Source organism: Crocodylus siamensis, chromosome 3, assembly GCF_052110815.1.
Source record: "Crocodylus siamensis isolate JL-2025a chromosome 3, ASM5211081v1, whole genome shotgun sequence".
Lineage (NCBI taxonomy): Eukaryota > Metazoa > Chordata > Crocodylia > Crocodylidae > Crocodylus > Crocodylus siamensis.
The window spans coordinates 37,993,014-38,013,153 of NC_143397.1; the positions used below are offsets into that span (position 1 = coordinate 37,993,014).

The 20,140-nt window shown below is 46.9% G+C and overlaps 1 protein-coding gene across 2 annotated transcripts in view; it reads left to right on the plus strand.

Annotated features, from left to right (window-relative positions):
- Positions 1 to 20,140, plus strand: part of RASGRF2 (Ras protein specific guanine nucleotide releasing factor 2) — a 249,315-nt gene that overhangs the window by 105,939 nt on the left and 123,236 nt on the right. For both annotated transcript variants that reach the window (XM_090038177.1, XM_090038178.1), the window contains exons 13-15: positions 4,248 to 4,330; positions 9,756 to 10,004; positions 10,245 to 10,633. In XM_090038177.1, coding sequence (XP_089894303.1) covers positions 4,248 to 4,330; positions 9,756 to 10,004; positions 10,245 to 10,633 — 721 coding nt within the window. The remainder of the gene's footprint in view (positions 1 to 4,247; positions 4,331 to 9,755; positions 10,005 to 10,244; positions 10,634 to 20,140) is intronic.

Consider the following 20,140-nt stretch of genomic DNA (forward strand, 5'->3'; position numbering starts at 1 on the left):
TTATATTCTGGATGAATGCTCTGATCACTGGACCATTAGCACTTCTGCAGTATGCCTGTTTCTCTGACCAGAAATTCCATCCTTGTTAAAACTGGTGCCAGCAAAAAAGTGTTTGCTCAATCACCCTTTTCATATTAAAACCCCCCCCTTTTTTTCTAGAAAGTTCTTCTCAAACTGTCCTTTCACTTTCTCTAGCCAACCCTAGTCTGAAGCAGCTGGTATGTTTGGGCACTTTTACCTGTGGTGCCGACTTGTTTTGGAACACAAATTCCACTGCATAGTCAGGGTTGCCTGGAAGGAGGACAGTGCTCCCGGTGATGGTGCTGTTACTACCATTACCACTACCAGCAAGCTCATTTCAAAGTGCAGGAAGATGGCGGGTTACTTCCACTGGAGCATCAAGTTGGGGCAAGATGCTGTGGGACAAACAGGCAGAGCTGAGCATCCCACAGCACAAAATCATGCAGGATGTGACGACTCAGTGGAACTACACATACCTGATGCTGGAAAGGCTGGTGGAGCAACAGAAGGCCATCCATGAGATGGCCTTGATCAGGGAGATTGGCATCAGCAGCCCCCTTAACAAAACAGAGTGGGATACCATTTCCCAGATTTTGGTGGTCCTCAAGCCCTTCCTTGAGGCCACCAAGAGCCTCAGCACTGATGATGCCCTCTTTAACCAGGTGATCCCTGTAGTGAAGGAGCTTGAGAATGAAATGGAGCAGTTCCAAGGGATCAGTGTTCCTGGCTGGGGCAAGCCACTTTCACCAGAGGTGCAGGCACTTGTGAAGCAGCTGAAGGAGGGCATCAAAAAATGGCTGGATCCGCTGTGGTCCAGTATAGTCCATGTGCTGGTGGGCCTGTGTGACCTGAGGGTGAAGGGAAGGGAGAGTCTGCAGCAGTAAAACCCATGATCACTGGACAGAGGTGCTGGTGAACAGAGTCAGGAAGGCAGAAGAGCAGAGGTGGGGGACATAAAAGAGGGGGATCTACTTTCCTGTGCCAGCACTCCAACCATGAGCCAATTTCCTTTACCACAGCTGCTGCCAGTGTGGCTTCAGTGTTGAAGTCCAGAGGCACCAGCCCCCACCATCAGGCAGGTAGCATGGAGGCCTTGGTGGCTACTTAACTCGCTGAGGACATGGAGCCACTACACTACGACCCCTTGGCCTATTGGGCAACCCACAGCCAGGAGTGGCGGGATCTGGCCATGGTTGCCTGGGAATAACTGTCCTGTCCACTGACCAGTGTTCCAAGCCAGAGGGTGTTCAGCATTGCTGGTGATGTTGTGACACCCCACTGCACCTCCTTGGATCCTGGTTTGGTGGAGTAGCTGGTGTTCCTCAAGGTGAACCTCCCACTGCTGTGGTTCCCTAAGCCCCACATCCAGGTGGACTGAGTGCTACCCTCCTCACTCTGCACATATTTGCTTTTTTTATTTGCTTTCAGAACCTTGAGAACACTTTCGCAGAAACCCCTGTACCACTCTGCCTAAAACCTGGCAGGCCTCATGCCTGCATGAGGGCCTACCATCCCTGCTGCATTCATCCCGCTCTGCCTTAACACACACAAGTGATACGGGTTTTGCTTTCAACAGTTTGAGATGCACTTTTACAGAAACCCCTCACCTGTTTCCTTGAAACTTTGCAGTCTTCATGCCCTCAGAAGGGGCTGCTATCCCTTCTGTTTTCATCTGAATCTGTAAAAAAATAATAAAGTTATAGATATTTTAGTGATTCCCCATTACATTCTATGACCAAATTTCTGAATCCAAATCGAAAAGGGACAATGATTCAAATCACTGAATCAAATCACTGTCCCTCTGAATTGGCCAAATCTGAAGTGAATACTAGCCACTTTGCACAAGCCTAGTAAATACATTTTGCAAATAGTTGTTAGAAAAGGAAAGTCAACAAATATGACAGCTGCAACTTTGCATAACCATCACTGACGAGCTTTGTATAAAAAATATCTTTCCTAAATAACTAGAACAGGGGTTCCCAACCTTTTCAGGCTGAGGACTGGCAAACTGTGGACCAGGAGTGACCGTGGACTGGCAAGCCGCGGACCAGAAGTGACTGCAGACCATCAAGTTGCAGACCAGCAGTGACCGGCATACTGTGGGCAGGTAGCCAACCCATTTTTATAGTCAATAGAAAAAAAGGTTGGCTGCCGGCCTGCAGTATGCTGGTCACTTCCAGTCTGTAGTTTGCTGGTCTCTGGTCACTTTCGGTCTGGCAGCCAACCCTCCTGCGGACTGGCAGCCAACCCTTCGGGGCCCAGCACTGGGCTCTGGCCCGGGGATTGGGAACCCCTGTACTAGGGTAATGATAGGATATAGTGGCTGAGTAAAAGCTCATACCAAATAAGGGGTGAAATGAAATGAGGTTTCCAATGATGAAGTCTCTACAACAAGAGTAGAATTTAGATAGTTGTAGTTTTGATTGGGCTTGCATTTAAACTTTGAAAATTTTTGATTGTTACCAGAATTTGCAGAAAACAAAGCACTTCTTGCAAACATGAAAATTACACTTGTATAAAAGTTTAATAGTATGTCTTAATTCAGTGCTGAGCCATTTTATTAGTAGGTTTTTCTTACTTTATCAGAGTAATGTTTTTAAATATGGCTTTCAACTGAAAGATTAAATCTTGCTTGCATTACTCACATGAGTAGTCCCACTGGAGTGACTCACTTAAGTAAAACTAACAGAATTTGAGGGGAAAATTAACCAAATTCTTCTTTGTTACCATTTCATAAATCTGGATTAACATCTCTGACTAGTCCCAAATTTCTTGTGTCAATTCTGTCATACCGGCAAAAGGATGACTTAATTTGTACATATTCTCCTTAGGTTGATGGTACAAACAGTTATGTTTAAGTTTAGAGCATCAGGATTATAGAATAAAATTATGAAATAAGTGAACGTAAAATAAGTAATGAAAGGCTGGTGATTCTTGAAATTACTAGAACCTGAAATATACAGTAGACTACTTAAGGTGACTTTTGGGCCCTAAGGATTGCATGAGGGTCCCACTTCATTGTCACAGTCAACATTATATCAATTTTGAGGAAATGTGTCATATTCTGTTCCATTTGTTTTTATTCTGTTTCATTTGCTGTTATGTTTTTTTTTTTTTGTCTCTTAGCGGAAGCGTTCCTGAGGCTTTGTTGGGAAGGGATAGCATATACAATTTACTAAATTAATTTACTGAATATTTTTTATATCTAGGTTGTTTCAGGTTTTTATCTCTTATTTTTTATTCAAGTTCTGTTTGTATTTCTTATTACTTACTTTCCAGTGACCTTGTGCACTGCAGTAATCCCAGTGAAATTAATTGTATCGCTTATCTTACTAAACAAAACTTTTCTCATGAAAAATATGCATCCTTGAGATTCACTGAATCCTTTCTGGTGTCTGAGGAATCCTCTTTTTCTCCTTGCTTTAATTTACTGCACATCTTGTCTTACGTTCCTATGTCACAGTTGTCATTTTCCAGCTGAGAAATGGATGTGTCACTCTGGAGAATGTTAGTGACTTTATTTATGTCGCTTGGGTCTTTTTTTGTAGTGGGTGTAAAGGTACTGGAGCTGGGCTGAGGATTTCACCCACTGTGGGCATATCTACATGTGCTTCTATGGCACCATTGTTACTGTGCCATCATTTAGTACTTCCTTTTGAAAATACTAAATGACGACATAATGACAGCCTGTACTATGCTGTGCTGGGAGTGAATAGTTATTTTTAGCCGCTATGTTAATGTAGCAATGTGCTATACTGAGGGAGCTCATTGCTACAGCAACGTAGCTGCAGCGCTGATGGTGTGTTGCCATAGTGTCACATGTGGATGTGCCCTGTGTCGACAGAGGTTTCCAGTGTTCTTGAAATATGCCTCTTTGGTTTGCCAAGGGTATGTTGGAAATATTTAATCTTCATCTAAAGCATAATTAATTTACAGTTAACAAAAATTCCATGGCTTATCAAGAAACATACAGGGCTGGATCCTGCGTTTGTGTACATTGGCACAGTTCCTTTGACTTTAATGCATCAGGGGTTCAAACTTGGCAGACTTGGAGAATCCTGCCTGCCCATTTATAATTTCTGACTTTTTGTGCTGAAAATCTATTATCAGTACCAGTCACACACTCTGAGAACAATGCTTTGAGATCATAGCAAGGAAGAAAAATGTAAAAGTATATTTTTTGTATGGTGTTTGATTTTAATGGTTCTGAACATTTGTTTTCACAGTGCATTGACAATATAAGGTGTAATGGTTTAATGACCATAGTGTTTGAAGAAAACTCTAAAGTCACTGTGCCGCATATGATCAAGTAAGTGCAGCAGATTTTTCCCACATGAATCATTTAGGTTGTTTTTTTTCTCCTTTTTTGTTTTTAAGAATGTTTAATGTAGTAGCTGAATTCAAATTGTAAAATGTTAATATTTTGTACAGATTTGTTGAATGGAATTAGTCCTGCATTCCAAATATATCACTGTTTTAAAATGATACTTTAATCATGAGATTTTTAAAGAATTTTATTATTCTTTTGGTTGTGTGGAGGTGTGGAGAGCATTTATCCAGGATTATTGAACACTTGGATTTGGCAGTAATAGGCTAATGTTTACAAAAGCTGTGAGTTCCAAGCATTTTTTGGTTGTACTCTTCTTGTTTCTCCAGAGGAATAAATATTAAAAGAGTTAGCTTTAAAGTATATTTAGTCTCTTTTATACTACTGGTCATAATTTTATTGGATATATTTAAAAGTATATATATAGATGTGTATGAAAAGTTACATTTTTTCAGAGTACTATATAAGCAAAAATGGTGTTTTTTGCTTGTTTTTCTCAGCTTTAAAATACCATAAATTTAGTTGATCACATCAAGCTAGCATTATCAATCATAAATATGCTTCCTTCACCCCAGACGGTCTTCTCATCATTTATTTTTCCTATAGATAAGGAACTACCCTATTTGTGATTTTGTGTTTCTATGAACCCACAAGAATGGTGATCCCCATAATTTTGGTGCGGAATTACTTAATAAAAATAAAATGTTGGCTCCTGAGTGGGATCAATGGTCCTCAGAGTTGCTGCAGCCTGTCCTCTGAGCCTGCTGTGGGGGGAGCCACTGGCCTGAAAGACGAGCAGCAAAAATAGCAGCTGCCCTCCCCCTCACCCATTGTTGCTGATTGGCTGAGAGGGTTGCCCATAATATGGGCTCTTCCCCTCTGCCTGTCAGCAGCAAGGGGTGGGGCCACATGATGGGCAGCCCTCTTGGTTAATCGGTGGCAAGGGGCAGGGCCTCCAGGGCCAGTCATCCTTCAGAGGGTGGGACTGCAGAAAATCTGCAAAAAATGGTGCTGCGTACCACAAGCAGCCCACAATTTTTATCTTGCCCCAGCAGGACTTAAGTAGATCCCTACCTATAGATGTTGAGATATGAAATGGATGAGCTTCATCCAAGAGTACTGAAAGAACTGACTGGTGTCATAGCAGAACCACTGGCACGACTGTTTGAGAGCTTGTGGCACTTGAGTCAGATCCTGGAGGACTGGGAAAGGGCCAATGTGGTCCCTATTTTCGAGAAGGGGAGGAAGGGGGATCTAAGTAATTATAGACCAGTCAGTCTCACCTCCATCCTTGGAAAGATCTTTGAAAAGATTATGAAGGATCATATTTGTGGGAGGCCAGCGGGAAAAATAATCCAGCAGGGAAACTAACATGGATTCATAGCAGGTAGATCACGCCTGACCAATCTGGTTTTATTTTATGACAGGGTGACAAAATGGGTAGATGCACGAGTAGAGGTGGATGTCATTTTCTTGGATTTTAGCAAGGCCTTTGATACAGTATCTCATTCTATTCTCAGAAATAAATCAGGAGGCTGTGACATAGATGTTTGCATGGTCTGGTGGGTGGCAAATTGGCTTAGCAGTCACACCTAGGAGAGTGGTAGTAGATGGGTCGGTATCGACCTGGAAGGATGTGGGTAGTGGGGTCCTGCATGGTTTGGTCCTTGGACCTATACTCTTCAATATCTTCATCAGTGACTTGGATGTGGTGTGAAGTGTACTCTATCCAAGTTTGTGGATGATACTAAATTGTGGGGTGAAGTGCACACTCTGGAGGGTAGGGAACGATTGCAGGCAGACCTAGACAGGTTAGAAAAGTGGGCAGTACACAATAGGATGCAGTACAACAAGGACAAGTGCAGAGTGCTGCACCTAAGGTGCAAAAATATCCAGCACACCTACTGGCTGGGAAGTGACCCTCTCTATAGCACAGAACCAGAAAGGGATCTTGGAGTCATAGTGGACTCCAAGGTAAACATGAGTCATCAGTGTGAAGAAATCATCAGCAAAGCTAACTGCACTTTATCATGCATCAGCAGATGCATGACAAATAGAACCAAGGACGTGATACTTCCCCTCTATGTGGCATTGGTCAGACTGCAGTTGGAGTACTGCATCCAGTTTTGGGCTCTGTACTTCAAGAAGGATGTTGATAAGGATGTTGATGGACTCAAAAGGGTCCAGAGAAGGGCCACTCCTATGGTTAGGGCCTTACAGAACAAACCCTATGAGGAAAGACTGAGGGACCTAGACCTCTTCAGCCTCCACAAGAGAAGGCTGAGAGGTGATCTTGTGGTTGCCTACAAATTCATTAAGGAGATGCAGCAAGGGATTGGAGATGCTCTGTTCACCAGGGCACCTCCTGGAGTAACAAGGAACCATGCTCACAAACTGACAGAGAGCAGATTTAAGCTAGATATCAGGAAAAACTTCTTCATGGTAAGGGTGGCCAAAATTTGGAATGGGCTTCCAAAGGAAGTGTTGCTCTTCTCTACCTTGCGGGTCTTTAAGAGAAGGCTGGATAGGCATCTGACTGGGGTCATCTGACCCCAGCGCTGTTTTCTTCCTTGGCAGGGGGTCAGACTTGATGATCTGTTGAGGTCCCTTCTGACCCTAGCATCTATGAAACAAGATCTTGGGATCAGAGGTATAGCTAGGCAGGTCTGTCTCGTGTGATTCTTGGGGCAGTGACAGCTTCCACAGTGCCAGCTGCAGCAACACAGTCAGCTGCCACTGCAGTTCTGGCTGTTTTTGCGCTGCCTGCCCTCCTCCTCTCACCCCTCACAGAGGCAATGCCAGGGGTGGCTGCTTCAGCTGACCTCTTTTCCCGCCTAAGTTATGCAACTGCTCAGGATTCTTTTTTCTTTTTTAATTGGATGTCATTGTCACGTCTCTGGGATATAAACTCCGATTTTGTGAGCCTCCCTGACCCCGCACTGGGCTCCCCTACTTGTCTACCACGTCTTGCTGGAAAACTACTTCAAGGAGTACAGTGGTGTATACTTCTGCCTGGTTCGGGTAGTAACTCACATCTCCAACGCAGTCGACCTTGGGGCTCTGCCTCCCCTACCCCCCTTCCACTCACCAGCCATGTAGTAAAGATGGTGCTGTCAGTTGTCACCTATTTGGGCCTCTGGGATAGCTCATTGAGGCTTGGCCATGTGTAAGTTTTCCCCGGGCTTATCCTGGTACCTGGTTCACCGCCAAATGCCTGTGATACAACGCGGAGTTTTTCCATGCTTCCTGTCAGTGCTGATAGCCAAAATGATACTATAAGTACTAGAGAAAGTCTCTTAAACTCAATCAGCTCCAACCTCTTGGTTGGGTGTTGGGGCTGGGGTCTGGCAATATTCACCCTCCAGCCCCCCTCGGCCTCATTGCCTCACCTTTGAGTACAGTGAGTCCTCAAACTGGAAATAGAATGAAAAAAAGGAAAAAGAAAGGACATCTGTCTGGAGCACTCTTGTTTCCTGGGTGCTTCCAGCTTCTAGGTGCCAACCCAGCTCCAGCTTCCGTGGGGCTGAGCTCGCCCGTAATCACCCTGGAGTTCAGCCTCCCAGACTACTCTGCTTCTGGAGTGCTCTCCCCCTGCAGCCACTCTACCCCCGTGCCTGGCCCTTGCTGGGCCTTTTAAACTTCCTGCGATGGCACCAGAGGCTGATGTCATCAGCCCGGCACTGCCAAACTTGATTGACAGCTGCTTTAAGAGCCAATGCAGTGTTGGCTCATGCTGCTCCTGACCCGTCCCCGACTCTCTCCCCGGTAAGTACCCCGAGGCTCCCGGGCTTCCTTGACCTGGTCCTGGGGTGCCCAGCTGTGACCCCGGGGTCCCCGGCTCTAGTGTGCAGCTCCAGCTGCCACGATCATTAGTACATTTTTTCCTATAAGCCTGTGCTAATACTGACAGGTTTCTCAGCAGCACCTTTTATGGGTATTGTTGTCTCTTTGTGTCTAATGATATTGGCCTTTCTTTCCGATATAAATCTATAAACTCCATATTAGTACTTTAACCTGTGGAAATAGTCTTATATTAACTTTGTTAAGTGACTTATTTTGCAGTATAACCATTACTGTTACCTGTCAAGCAGTAATGTTCTGCACAATTTATAAAAGCTAGAGGACAAGCTCTGCCTTCTTACAGAACTAACACTCCTAGTAAGCCTGACAGATGGTATCAATATACAGTAACTTAGTAGTTTTTTTCAGACTTTGACTCTACATTATATTGACTTTTTTAAATGTGTCAGTATTTCAGATGTCTGCTTTAGGGGAAATCAAATAATTTCTCTGCCAGTTCCCTAAGGGCACAATTTAAGAAAGAAAAACTGTCTTGCAGTTAATGTGATGTGGAAGCAGGCTGAAATATCTCAATTCAGATTTTTTGGGTGATATTTTTTATTGGACCATCTATAGTACTTGATTCAGGTTCTTTAGATAGGTGAAAGTTCTACATAGAAGATCTGTCAGTGTTAAAATAGTGTTAATTTAGACTGCGCACCTTCCTCCCAGAAATTTATTTTTCTAAAAATGAAATGAAATTATATTTCACAAAACTGACTGAGAAATTAATTTGCACTACATGTGGATTTTTTTGATTCAGTGACCATACTGGGAGTGGGGAAATCAGTTCCATCTGAACCAGAATGAAAAGTGATTTGTGGTTTTCACTGAAACATTCCTGTGCCCCAAATTGTTATGGGTCAAAAAAAATTATTTTGATTCTGTTTCAGGAATCTTATACCGCTTTACTTTTTAAAACGTATTTACAGAAGCAGGAGTTGAGATCCAAGTGGCCCTGCTCTTAGGTCTGTGTGCTGCACACCAAGTTATGGAGTTACACTCATTCTTTCCCTCACTGGACCCAATTAAAAATTTAAATTTTTTTATATTATAAAACTGCAACAGGAGAGATTGAGTGCAGTTAACCCCCAAATAACTTATAGCCTGAGCATGCTTGAGAGAGGAAAGATGTGAGTTCACATCTCTTCAGACAGGTCTCCAGTAATTTGAATGAGTGCCCCCACTATTGGGCTGTTAGATAAAGAAGGCACCTCCTGCCACCTCATTTATATTGTGAAAATAGTGCCTGTTAATTTTTTCCAGATGAAACTATTTTGTTAATATAGATCAAATTTGTAAATATTTTTATTAACCAAAACAACATTTTCAGCTAGTTATTTCTGCCTTTTCCCCTCTTCCCCCCCAAAAAAACTTATACAGCTCTATTCATGATTTAAAATAAAATGTAGTGAAAAAAGGTTTGTTTGGGGGGTTTTTTCCCTCACTAAAATGTTCCTTTAGAGTTAAAATATAGTATAGATGTTTCAGTTCTATGATGATAAGTAGAAATTATATATTTCTTGGACTTCCTCTTGGTAACTTGCCCGTATACTTTGTTATGTAGATCTGATGCTCGTCTTCATAGAGATGACATAGATATCTGCTTCAGCAAAACATTAAATTCCTGCAAAGTGCCCCAAATTCGTTATGCAAGTGTGGAGCGCCTTTTGGAGAGATTAACGGACTTGCGCTTTCTTAGTATTGATTTCCTGAATACTTTTCTGCATACTTACCGTATATTTACTACTGCAGCAGTTGTACTGGAGAAACTCTCAGATATATACAGAAGACCTTTCACCTCCATTCCAGTCAGGTAAACTCTATTTCTTCAGTTCTTTGAAGGGTGCCAGAAATGTCCTTTTTGCACTGTTCTGTAGTCTAGAAGAAAAACTTCTTCACAACCAATGACATTTTAAATAATTGTTTTCATTTTTCTGCTTTCACTTTCAGGACCAAGTGCACACAGAGTACATACGTACATTTTTTTTACATTGCATAAATCTGTTTAGCACTTTCTGATATTATTTGTGCATTTTTCTTTTGTACTCTCTAGGTCTTTGGAACTGTTTTTTGCGACAAACCAAAACAACAGAGGAGAACATCTGGTTGATGGGAAGTCGCCACATCTTTGTCGCAAATTTTCTTCTCCTCCACCACTATCACTCTCAAGAACTTCTTCCCCTGTCAGAACCAGAAAACTCTCATTGACTTCACCACTGAACTCTAGAATAGGGGCTTTAGATCTCTCTACTTCCTCCATTGCAAGCAGTCCTACCTCAACATATAGCCCAGCCACATCCCCACCACCCACTGCTAGCAAAGTACCACTGGACCTCAGCAAGGGGCCTTCTTCCCCAGAACAGAGTCCAGGATCTATAGAAGAGAATTTAGATAATCCTCGCATTGATCTTTGTAACAAGCTGAGAAGAAGCATTCGGAGAGGTATTATATAACTGCAGCATATTGAGCATTGGCAAATGCAGTAACCAGTATGAAGTCCATGTTTAGCAGATTACTAAACCTTGGTATTGTAGGTATTTCAGTCATTTCCCATTGCTTAGTAAACAGTTGGTTTTTTGAGAAGCAATTTTTCAGTATTTAAGAGCTCACATTCCTGTCTTTGTTATTGCTGGGACTGCTGACATTGGCACTATTCTGCTGCTTTCACTTCTCATTTCATATCAGCACAGCAGAATAACATAGCCTGAGTTCAACCTTGAAAGAACAGAGATGAGGGGAATAGACTGGGAGAAGGATTATGAACTTTGCTGTGTATCAAGAAAACAGAAATTAGTTAATTATATCTCCATTATATCTTCTCAAAGTAAAATAGTAGGTGCCTAAATGTGAGTCTGTCCCATGCTGCTAAAGTCTCTGGAAAAAAACCATGAATGTACTTACTTCTGTAGCACACAATCAACTTAGCCTTCAGACTAAATCACAAAAAACAACAAGCAGAAAAATGACCCATCCCCCTTCTTTATTAATGACTTTTAGGGACTCATGCAGGGTGGAATAAGTCTACTCAGGTGCCTAACAGGTAGAGTAGAATCTATGTGCTCGGTAGCAGGAGGCTTGGTGCTCCTGCTCCTTAAGAGCAGGTAGGCTGCGGGTGTGGCAAGGGGCAATTAGGAACCACGGCTGCTTGTACATGACAGGGGATTTCGTTCTTCCTAAACTGAAATGGTGGGTTTTTAATTGTGTCTGTTAAAAACCCACTGTTTCAATTTAGGGACTTCCGTCACTGTGACAGAACAGTGATGGTCCGCTGTCAGCTTGTACCCCTGCCCCCTTCCCCCACCACTGCTGCAGGCAGGCTCCACCAGAGGGAAAAAAATAAGTGGCGAGGGGCCTGATCTGGGGAGTGAGCTGCCAGTGGGCCCTGAGCTGGGGGAGGGCGTGCTCCTTTCCTTTGCAGCAGCGGCGTTCCCTTGGGTGGCACCTGCCCACTAGCACCCCCCTAGGCAGTCCCAGGGTGTGCTGCCACTATAGAGGGAAGGAACGGGTCTCCTGCAGCTCAAGGGCTGCATGACCCAGTGGCAGTACGCACGGACGGGCAGGCTTTGCTGAGAAAAAAAAATGAAGAAAGTGGCAAGGGGCATGATACTTTTTTTTTTTCTCCCAGAGCCTGCCCATGTCTTTTGCAGCTGGGGGGCCAAACTGCTGGCAAACCAAGCAGCCCCTGAGTTGAAGGGGGCCCCGATCCTTCCTTCCGTGCAGGCGGCACCACCTCGGGACTGCCTGTGCAGGCTGCTAGTGGGGGGGGTATGCCACCAGGGAGGCACCGCCACTGTGGAGGGAAGGTCTGAGCCCCCGCAACTCAGGGCCTGCCAGCAGCTCACCCCCTAGCCATGGGAGCGGTGGATAGGCTGCACCAGCAAAAAAATAAAAGGGCCCCTTGCTGCTTTTTTTTTTCCAGTGGAGCCTGCTTGTGAGAACTGCCACCCTGTCACACGCCCCCTGAGCTGCGGGGCAGCCCGGTGCTTCCCTCCGCAGCAGCAGTGTCCCTCGAGGGCTGCCTGAATAGGGTGCTAGCAGGCAGGTGTTGCCTCAACTAGCAGGCAGTACCCAGCCCAATCCAACAGTGTATAGGGTGCTGGAAGCCCAGGCTTGCTCAGGGAAGCTCGGGCTTGGCACGCTTCCAGTGCTCTGTGCATCATACCTGCTGCCTGGGATCACCAGCAACAGCCTGGCTAGCCCCTGGAGCAGTGCATGAAGGTGGCAGGAGGGTGGCTGGGTGTGCTGGTGGCCGGAGAGGGTGGCAGGGATGGTGCAAGGGGCGTTGGAAGCCTGCCAAGCCCAAACTTACCTGAGCATGCCTGGGCTTCCAGTGCCATGTGCACTGTTCCTGCTGCCTTCTCTGGATGTATCACTGCAATTTGTTACATAGCAAACTAAAATACATTAGATGTGTTTCACTTTGCTATGTAACAAAGTTGTTTAAAGCAGAATATGTCACCGCACGTGTACAGCGTGACAAAATTTAAACAACACCACTGCAGATGTAAATGGTGCCACCATTAAAGTGGTGCAAAAGGGCAATTAAGCCTCTTTAAAGGCCAATTTCAACATGTGGATGTGCCCCATGTGATTAGGGACCTACTGAATTCACAGCGGAACTGGATTGCACGGTAGCTTCTTTAAGCTTGCGGGTTCCCCCACTCGCCCCCCCCCCCCCCATTGTTGATTGGCTGAAGGGCCCTGGTGGCCCTTCTGGTTGCTGCTGACTAGCCAGGAGACAAAAACAGTGCAAAATTTAAAACCGTGGGTTTTGTCTCCTTGGTGATCAAGAATGAGCAGCAGGGCCCCTTCACCAATCGGTATGGGGGGGAATGTGGAGGAACCTGCAAGATTAAAGGAACTGCTGTGCAGCCCACTTCAGCCATGAATTTGGTAGGTCCCTACACATGACCTAAAGGGGCTGGGCTAATCGGATATAAGCCCAGGGCTTGAGCTGAGCGGGTAGTCTAGCCCTGAGAGCTGTGGAAGGAAGAGCTCCTAAGCACCATTGCTGGAGCAAGGCTCCTGATTAACACCTGAGCTGGGGTAGACAAGACTGGTGGTTTAGGGATTGAGACCATAGGAATGGTCTCAACTGTAGGAAGTCTCAAGTGACCCAGGAGAAGGGTCAGAGCCCAAGGGATAGGGGCTAAAGCTGGGGGCCACAGCCAGAGAGGGGTGAGAGCAGGGTCATTATAGTCCAGGAGGGGCAAGAACCAGGATCAGGAAGCCCATAGCCTGCAAGGGCTCAAGTGGCCTAGGAACAGCCCCAGAGCCCAGGAAGGGCCAAAGGTTGAGGAAGGGCTAAAGCTGGAGACTGCTGGGGCCACGGATCCTAGAGATCTCAAATGGCTTAGGAGCAGGGCCAGGGGCCAGAGCCCAGGCAGAGGGATCAAAGGCTGAGGAGGGCCACAGCTGGAGAAGGGTGGAAACAGAGCCTGGGGTTCAGTGCCTACAGGAAGCTGGGGACCCCAAGCCATGCCCGGGAGAAGCCAGGATGGGCAAAATGCCCAGGTGTGGGTGGAAAAAGACAAGGACCTGAGCCCAGGATGGGCAGTGAATGGAGCCCTGAACTTGAGTGACCACCTTTTCAAAAAGCAAAGGCAGGACACATGCCCGCCTGGCCCCTACCCCCTGTGGGCAGCACAGCTGGAGCAGAGTTGAGCAGAGCCCATGTCAAGTCAGAGGAGGATGTGGGCTGCCCACTGCAGGGCTCAGTGCCCTCTACCGTGCTACCCTGCTTCCAGGGCCTCTGCGGGACCTAGTGTGGGAGGGTGGAGAGGCTCAGTGCTGCCACCACAGCTGGAAGCCCCACACCAGCTGTGCTGCCATAGCAAGACACCCCCTGCCCTCCTGCAGTAGTGGGAGCAGTAGCAACAGCATGGAGTTGTGTACCCCCACAGTTGCTGGGTGGGCAGGGGGTGCTTTGCCATAGTACTGCAGCAGCATGGGGCTCCAGGTGGTGGTGGCAGCACTGAACCTCTCCTCCCTCCCACGCTGGGTCCCATGATCACCTCCTAGCAAAACTGGCCAACTGTGACCTTGGCTTCACCATGATCCGCTGGGTAGGGAATTGGCTCCATGGTTGGACCCAGAGGATGGTGGTTGATGGAAGTCAATTGTCATGATGCGCTGTGACCAGTGCGGTCCACCAAGGCTCTGTCCTTGGCTCAACACTATTCAACATCTTCATTAATGATGTGGACATTGGTATCAGAAGTGGACTGGCCAAGTTTGCCGATGACACCAAACTTTGGGGTAAAGCGTTCACACCTGAGGACAGACGGGTGATCCAGGCTGACCTTGACAGGAAATGGGTGGATGAGAACCTGATGGTGTTTAACACCAAAAAATGCAAGCTTCTCCACCTTGGGAAGAAAAACCTGCAGCATCCTTATAGGCTCGGCAGTCCTATGATAGCACTATAAATGAAAAGGGCCTGGGGGTCATGATAGACCATAAGATGAACATGAGCTTTCAATGTGATGCTGCTGCTAGTAAAGTGAGCAAAACACTGGCTTGCATTCATAGATGCTTCTCAAGCAAATTGCAGGACGTCATTCTCCTGTTGTACTCAGCTTTGGTGAGGCTACAACTGGAGTACTGAGTCCAGTTTTGGGCTCCACAATTCAAAAAGGATAAGGAGAAGCTTGAGAGAGTCCAGAGAAGACCCACGCGCATGATCAGAGGTCAGGAAAACAGACCTTATGATGACCGGCTGAGAGCTATGGGACTTTTCAGCCTGGAAAACCACAGACTCAGGGGTGATCTGATGGCCACCTATAAGTTTATCAGCGGCTCTCACCAGGATCTGGGGGAATGTCTGCTCACCAGAGTGCCCCAGGGGATAACAAGGTCAAACAGTCACAAACTCCTCCAAGACCATTTCAGGCTGAACATAAGGAAGAATTTCTTTACTGTCCGAGCCCCCAAGGTCTGGAATAGACTGCCTCTGGAGGTGGCTCAATCACCTATTTTGAACACCTTCAAGAGAAATTTGGATGTTTATCTTGCTGGGATCCGATGATCCTTGCTGACTTCCTGGCCCTGGGGCAGGGGACTGGACTTGATGATCTTCTGAGGTCCCTTCCAGCCCTAGTGTCTATGAAACTATGAATCACCTATTGGGCTGTAGAGGCCCCAGGGGGAGGACAGCAGGGTGAGAACTCCTGAGCCCAACAGCAGGTAGCCTTCTCCTGCCCCATATGCAAATCTGGGGGGGGGGGCACATGTCCCTTCCATGCCCCTCTTCCCATAAGTGCACAGCTGCAGGAAGCTAGCCCCCCATACTGCCCCTTCAATGAACTGCCTGTGGCTCCATCCCACTCCCCAAGCCAGGCCCCACAGCCATGCATTCCTGCCTCAGCCCCAGGCCCCATACACTACCCCGGCTGGGCAATGCCCCCAGTCCCAGCCTCCAACCCTGCCCCACTCCCTCCCTCATTGTGGGGATCTCAATCTGCAATCCCTACTCCCCCTAAGCACCCTGCCCCCCATAAACTTACCTGCAGGCAGCTGGGGAGCTGCTTTCTACCGCTGCCTGGGGCTGTATTGCTGGCTGCATGCATGTGTCCCGCTCTCCCCAGTACCAAACAGCCCCTTCCAGGCTGAAACTGCTAGCGTGCAAGGGGAAACCCACAGTTTCCTGAATTTTTCTCCTTCAGAGAAGAAAATCCGTGTTTTTTCATGGTGAACGGAAAACTCAGATCCCGGAACATGCTACTGGGATAATAGTTGAGGGTTTCAAGGGGAATCCAGGACAAATGACGTATTGGAGTCATTCAGCCTGGGACTGGGACTTGATGTTTATATTTTTGGACTGTCCCACCTAATTAGGGACAGGTGGTCACCCTAGCCTGAATTAGGGAGTGATTGGTAACATAGGTGTGGGCCTGACTATAAGAGGGGAAAAAAGGAGGCCACGTAATTAGCCCTAAAAGGAAGCAGCCTCCCTTCTTATAGAGACATAATTACAGCAAAACATGGCAGGAGAGTTGAAGGGGAGATGGCTTCCAAGAAAGTAGAAGTGACAAGGGCTAAGGGGATTTTAGGGGATTCATGGTCACCTCTGGGGAGGAACCCTGTTATAGTTCCCATTGCAGTATGGCTCGTAAGGTGCTTGTAATGTTAAATTCAAAGAATTTTTTTTGACAAATCTGTGTAATAGTTTTCCAAATAATTTTAACCAAGAATCTAAACAACTATATAAGTTACTATAGTTTATATTAATATAGTGTTGGTGACTAAATTCTCTAATGGGAGCACAATATACATAAATTCCAATTCAGGAAAGCATCATTATTTAGAAAGGAGGCTTAAGCATGTACTTAACTCCCTTACAAGCACAGATCAAGCACAGGCATGAGTTCTAGGGCAGTGCGAAACACCTGTGTTTCATTTCAGTTTCAGATTCGGCATTTTGGAAGGACAGTGTTTTGTTTTGACATTTTTGTAGGGCTGTCCGAAACAGCTGTGTTTCGTTTCATTTTGGATTTGATGTTTCAGAGGGACACTGATTTGTTTTGGTGTTTTGAATTGCTATCCTGTTTTGTTTCAGCCGAAACTGTTTCGGAGCTGCTTCGGAATTTCAACGGTGTTTTGTTGTTTTGGCCAACGGCTATAATGGGAAATCACAAAACTGCCTATAACCTTGTCATTTCTTGCCTGCTTTGGATGAAACTTGTAGGGACACTAGCCCCTGCTGAGATCATAAAGCCTGCCAGGTGTCAAGGAGATAGGTGCAGGGGTTTCTGGGAAACTGCATCTCAGGCTGTTGGCAAGCAAAACTTACGATGTGTGTGACTTTGTGTGTGTGTAAAGGCGCAGCAGGGTGAAAACTGCAGGGATGGTAGCCCCTGTTTTCACCATCACAACTCCACTGCAACCAGTAAATTCAGGCCCCTCAAAGATCTTACAGGTTTGGGCTTTCCCCAACCAGGACTGTCCGGCGGCTGGAGGTTATCAGGTGCCTCCTGCTCCTACTCGACTTGCATTTCTTGCGGCTGCCACACCACTGGCAGTCCCACCCAGGCCTCCTGACCCTGGCAGGGTGCAGTTTTAGGTCATGCCCAGGATGATGTGGAGTTTCTTCCTCCTCATATAGCCCCAGTCCTTATACCTCCAAGTTCTTCCTGGCACAGGAGCTCAGCAAGGAGATATTCTTCCCTTGCTGGCTGGTGAGAATTTAAACTGCTGTCTCCAGCTCTGAAAGCATTTAAATGGCCACCCTCATTAACAATAGCACCTGTCCTGTCACATATATAGCCCCTTGTGCGGGCATGAGGAAGGCCTGCCAGGTTTCAGGCAGAGTGGTGCAGGGGTTTCTGTGAAACTGCACCTCAAACTTCTGAAAGCAAAATTCGTGTTGTGTGTGTTTAGCGGTGTAGGTTGTAGCTGTGTTGGTCTAAGGACATAGCCTAGACAAGGTTTTTAGGGTCAGTCTGATATCTTTTATTATACCAATGGAATAGTTGGAAAAATTCTTCTTTGCAAGCTTTTGGGTTTAAAAACCCTTTGTCAGGCTGAGGAAGTATCTAGTTGGTGTGTGTGTGCTCTTCCTGGATGGAAGGAATAGTAAAGAAGCCAGAAGCTAGCATGCAATGCAGGCAAGGAAGCTAGTGAGTGAAACAGTGAAAATGAAAATTGAGGCATCAGGGAGTGAGAGATGGGGGTGGGGGAGGAGGGGGGGAGGGAGGAGAGGCACCTGCATCTGCTACCTGGGGAGTCACATGTCAGGTTGTAGTGTGTCATAAATCCAGTGTCTATATTGAGGCCATAAGTTTCTGTATCTAGGAGGTTAATAAAGTTGAAAAGTTGTTTGTAAATTCAAACAAGCACCAAACCTCACTAACCTCATCACCAGAAGCCAACTTTCTATAGCCCAAAACACACCGAATGGATCCAGACCATGCCATGACAAGAAATTCAAAACCTGCCAACAAATCTCCAGTACCTGCACAAATTACACACTGGAAGGTATCAAAGACAAAAATACCCAGCTATTTGTGGGAGCACATTTCTCACAAGAAAACCACTCTATCTCTAGTCTGTCAGTCCTGATCTTCAAAGGGAATTTACAAACCACTTTTCACAGACAGGCCTATGCCTTCACTTCTTCAACCTCCTAGATGCAGAAACTCATGGACTCAATATAGACATTGGATTTATGACATACTACAATCTGCCTGACATGTGACTTCCCAGGTAGCAGGTACCTCCCCACTTTTACCTGCTACATACCCCTTCACCCCTGCCCCTCCCTCCCAGCCTGTCTCTCACCATGCCCCGATGCCTCAGTTTACATTTTCATGACTGGCTTTCTTGCCTGCTTCTGGCTTCTTTACTATTCCTTCCATCCAGGAAGAGCACACACACACACCAACTAGATGCTTCCTCAGACCCACGAAGGGTTTTAAACCTGAAAGCCCATGCCTCACAGATAGCATCCTAGGCAGCTAAGCTCACCACTGCACTGCAGCCGGCAAGCCTCAGGCCTCTCAAAGATCTTAGGGGTCTGGGCTTTCCCAAGCCAGGACTGTGCATGTGTGTGATGGCTGGGGGTTATGGCACCTCCTACCCGCCTTTCACCAGGGAGATCCTCAGTCCTGACATTTCCTGGGGCTGCTGTGCTGCTGGCAGTCTCACCAGGCCTCCCAACCTTGGGTGGGTGCAGTTTTAGTGGTCATGCCCAGGACCTGGGGTCTCCTCCTTCCCCATAGCCCCAGCCCATACCTCCAAGTTTGTCTGGTCATAGGAGCTCATCAGGGACATGTTCTTCCTCTGCAGGCTGGTGATGCAGTGAGTGCCGTCTCCAGGTCTGAGAGCAGGGCATTAAAAGGTTTAATAAAAAAAAAAAAAGAAATAGGTGCAGACAGAGTGAGGAGGGTGGCACTTACTCAGTTTGCAGGTGGAGCTTGGGGAATCCCAGCAGTGGGAGATTCACCTTGAGGAACACCAGCTTCTCCACCATACCAGGATTCAAGGAGGTGCGGTGAGATGTCACGATATCTGCAGCAATGCTGAACACCCTCTAGCTTGGAACACTGGTCAGTGGACAGGACATGTGTTCCTGGGCAACTATGGTCGGATCCTGCCACATCTGGCTGAAGGTTGCCCAATAGGCCAAGGGGTCGCAGTCTAGCGGCTCCATGTCCTTGGTGAGATAGGTAGCCACTGAAGCCTCGGCGCTACCTGCCTGAGGCTGGGATCTGGTATGGCTGGACCCCAGCATGGAAGCCATGCCCTTGGCCCACATTGGCAGTGACTGGCGTGGAGGAGACATGCTGGTGCTGGGAGTGCTGGCATGGGAAAGTGGATCCCCTTCAAAGTTGGGATCACAGACTGCTTTGCCCATGTTGGCCCCTTTGTCAGTTACCATGAACTCACAGGTGAGCTTGCCCTGCCCAACGAGCCACCCCTGCACCATGCGGTTCATGGTCCCCATGATCTTGGTTGCCATGTGGGACTCATCCATCACCTCAGCTTTAAGTAGAGCCCACCAACAGCCTGACTCATAGCACCAGTGCCCTGTGAACAAGAGGTAGGCATGATCTCCCCACCTCTGTTCCAGATGTTCGAGATGAAGTGCAAGGCCACCTGCGGACCTGCCTTGCACAGCTCCTCCCTCAAGTACTCCCTGCATGCCTCATACAGGGAGGGCACCACCATCCTGCTGAAGGTGGTGTGTGTGGATACTTGGTAGGATGGGGCAATGAGTGCCATGAGCTACCTGAACCCTGGCCACTCAACTAGGGAGAAGGGCTGGCCATCCAGAGCAAGCATCTCCCCAATGCTCTGGGTGATCTCGCTAGCATTTGCAATGCACTCCCCTTTCTGCCTGTCTTTGCCTTACTTTTCTAGGGTGGCCTGCCTCTGCTTTGGGGGGACAGAGGCTTTGGAGGGAGAGAGGGACTTCTTTTTGGGCACACTCCCACTGGTGCCAGGCTGAAG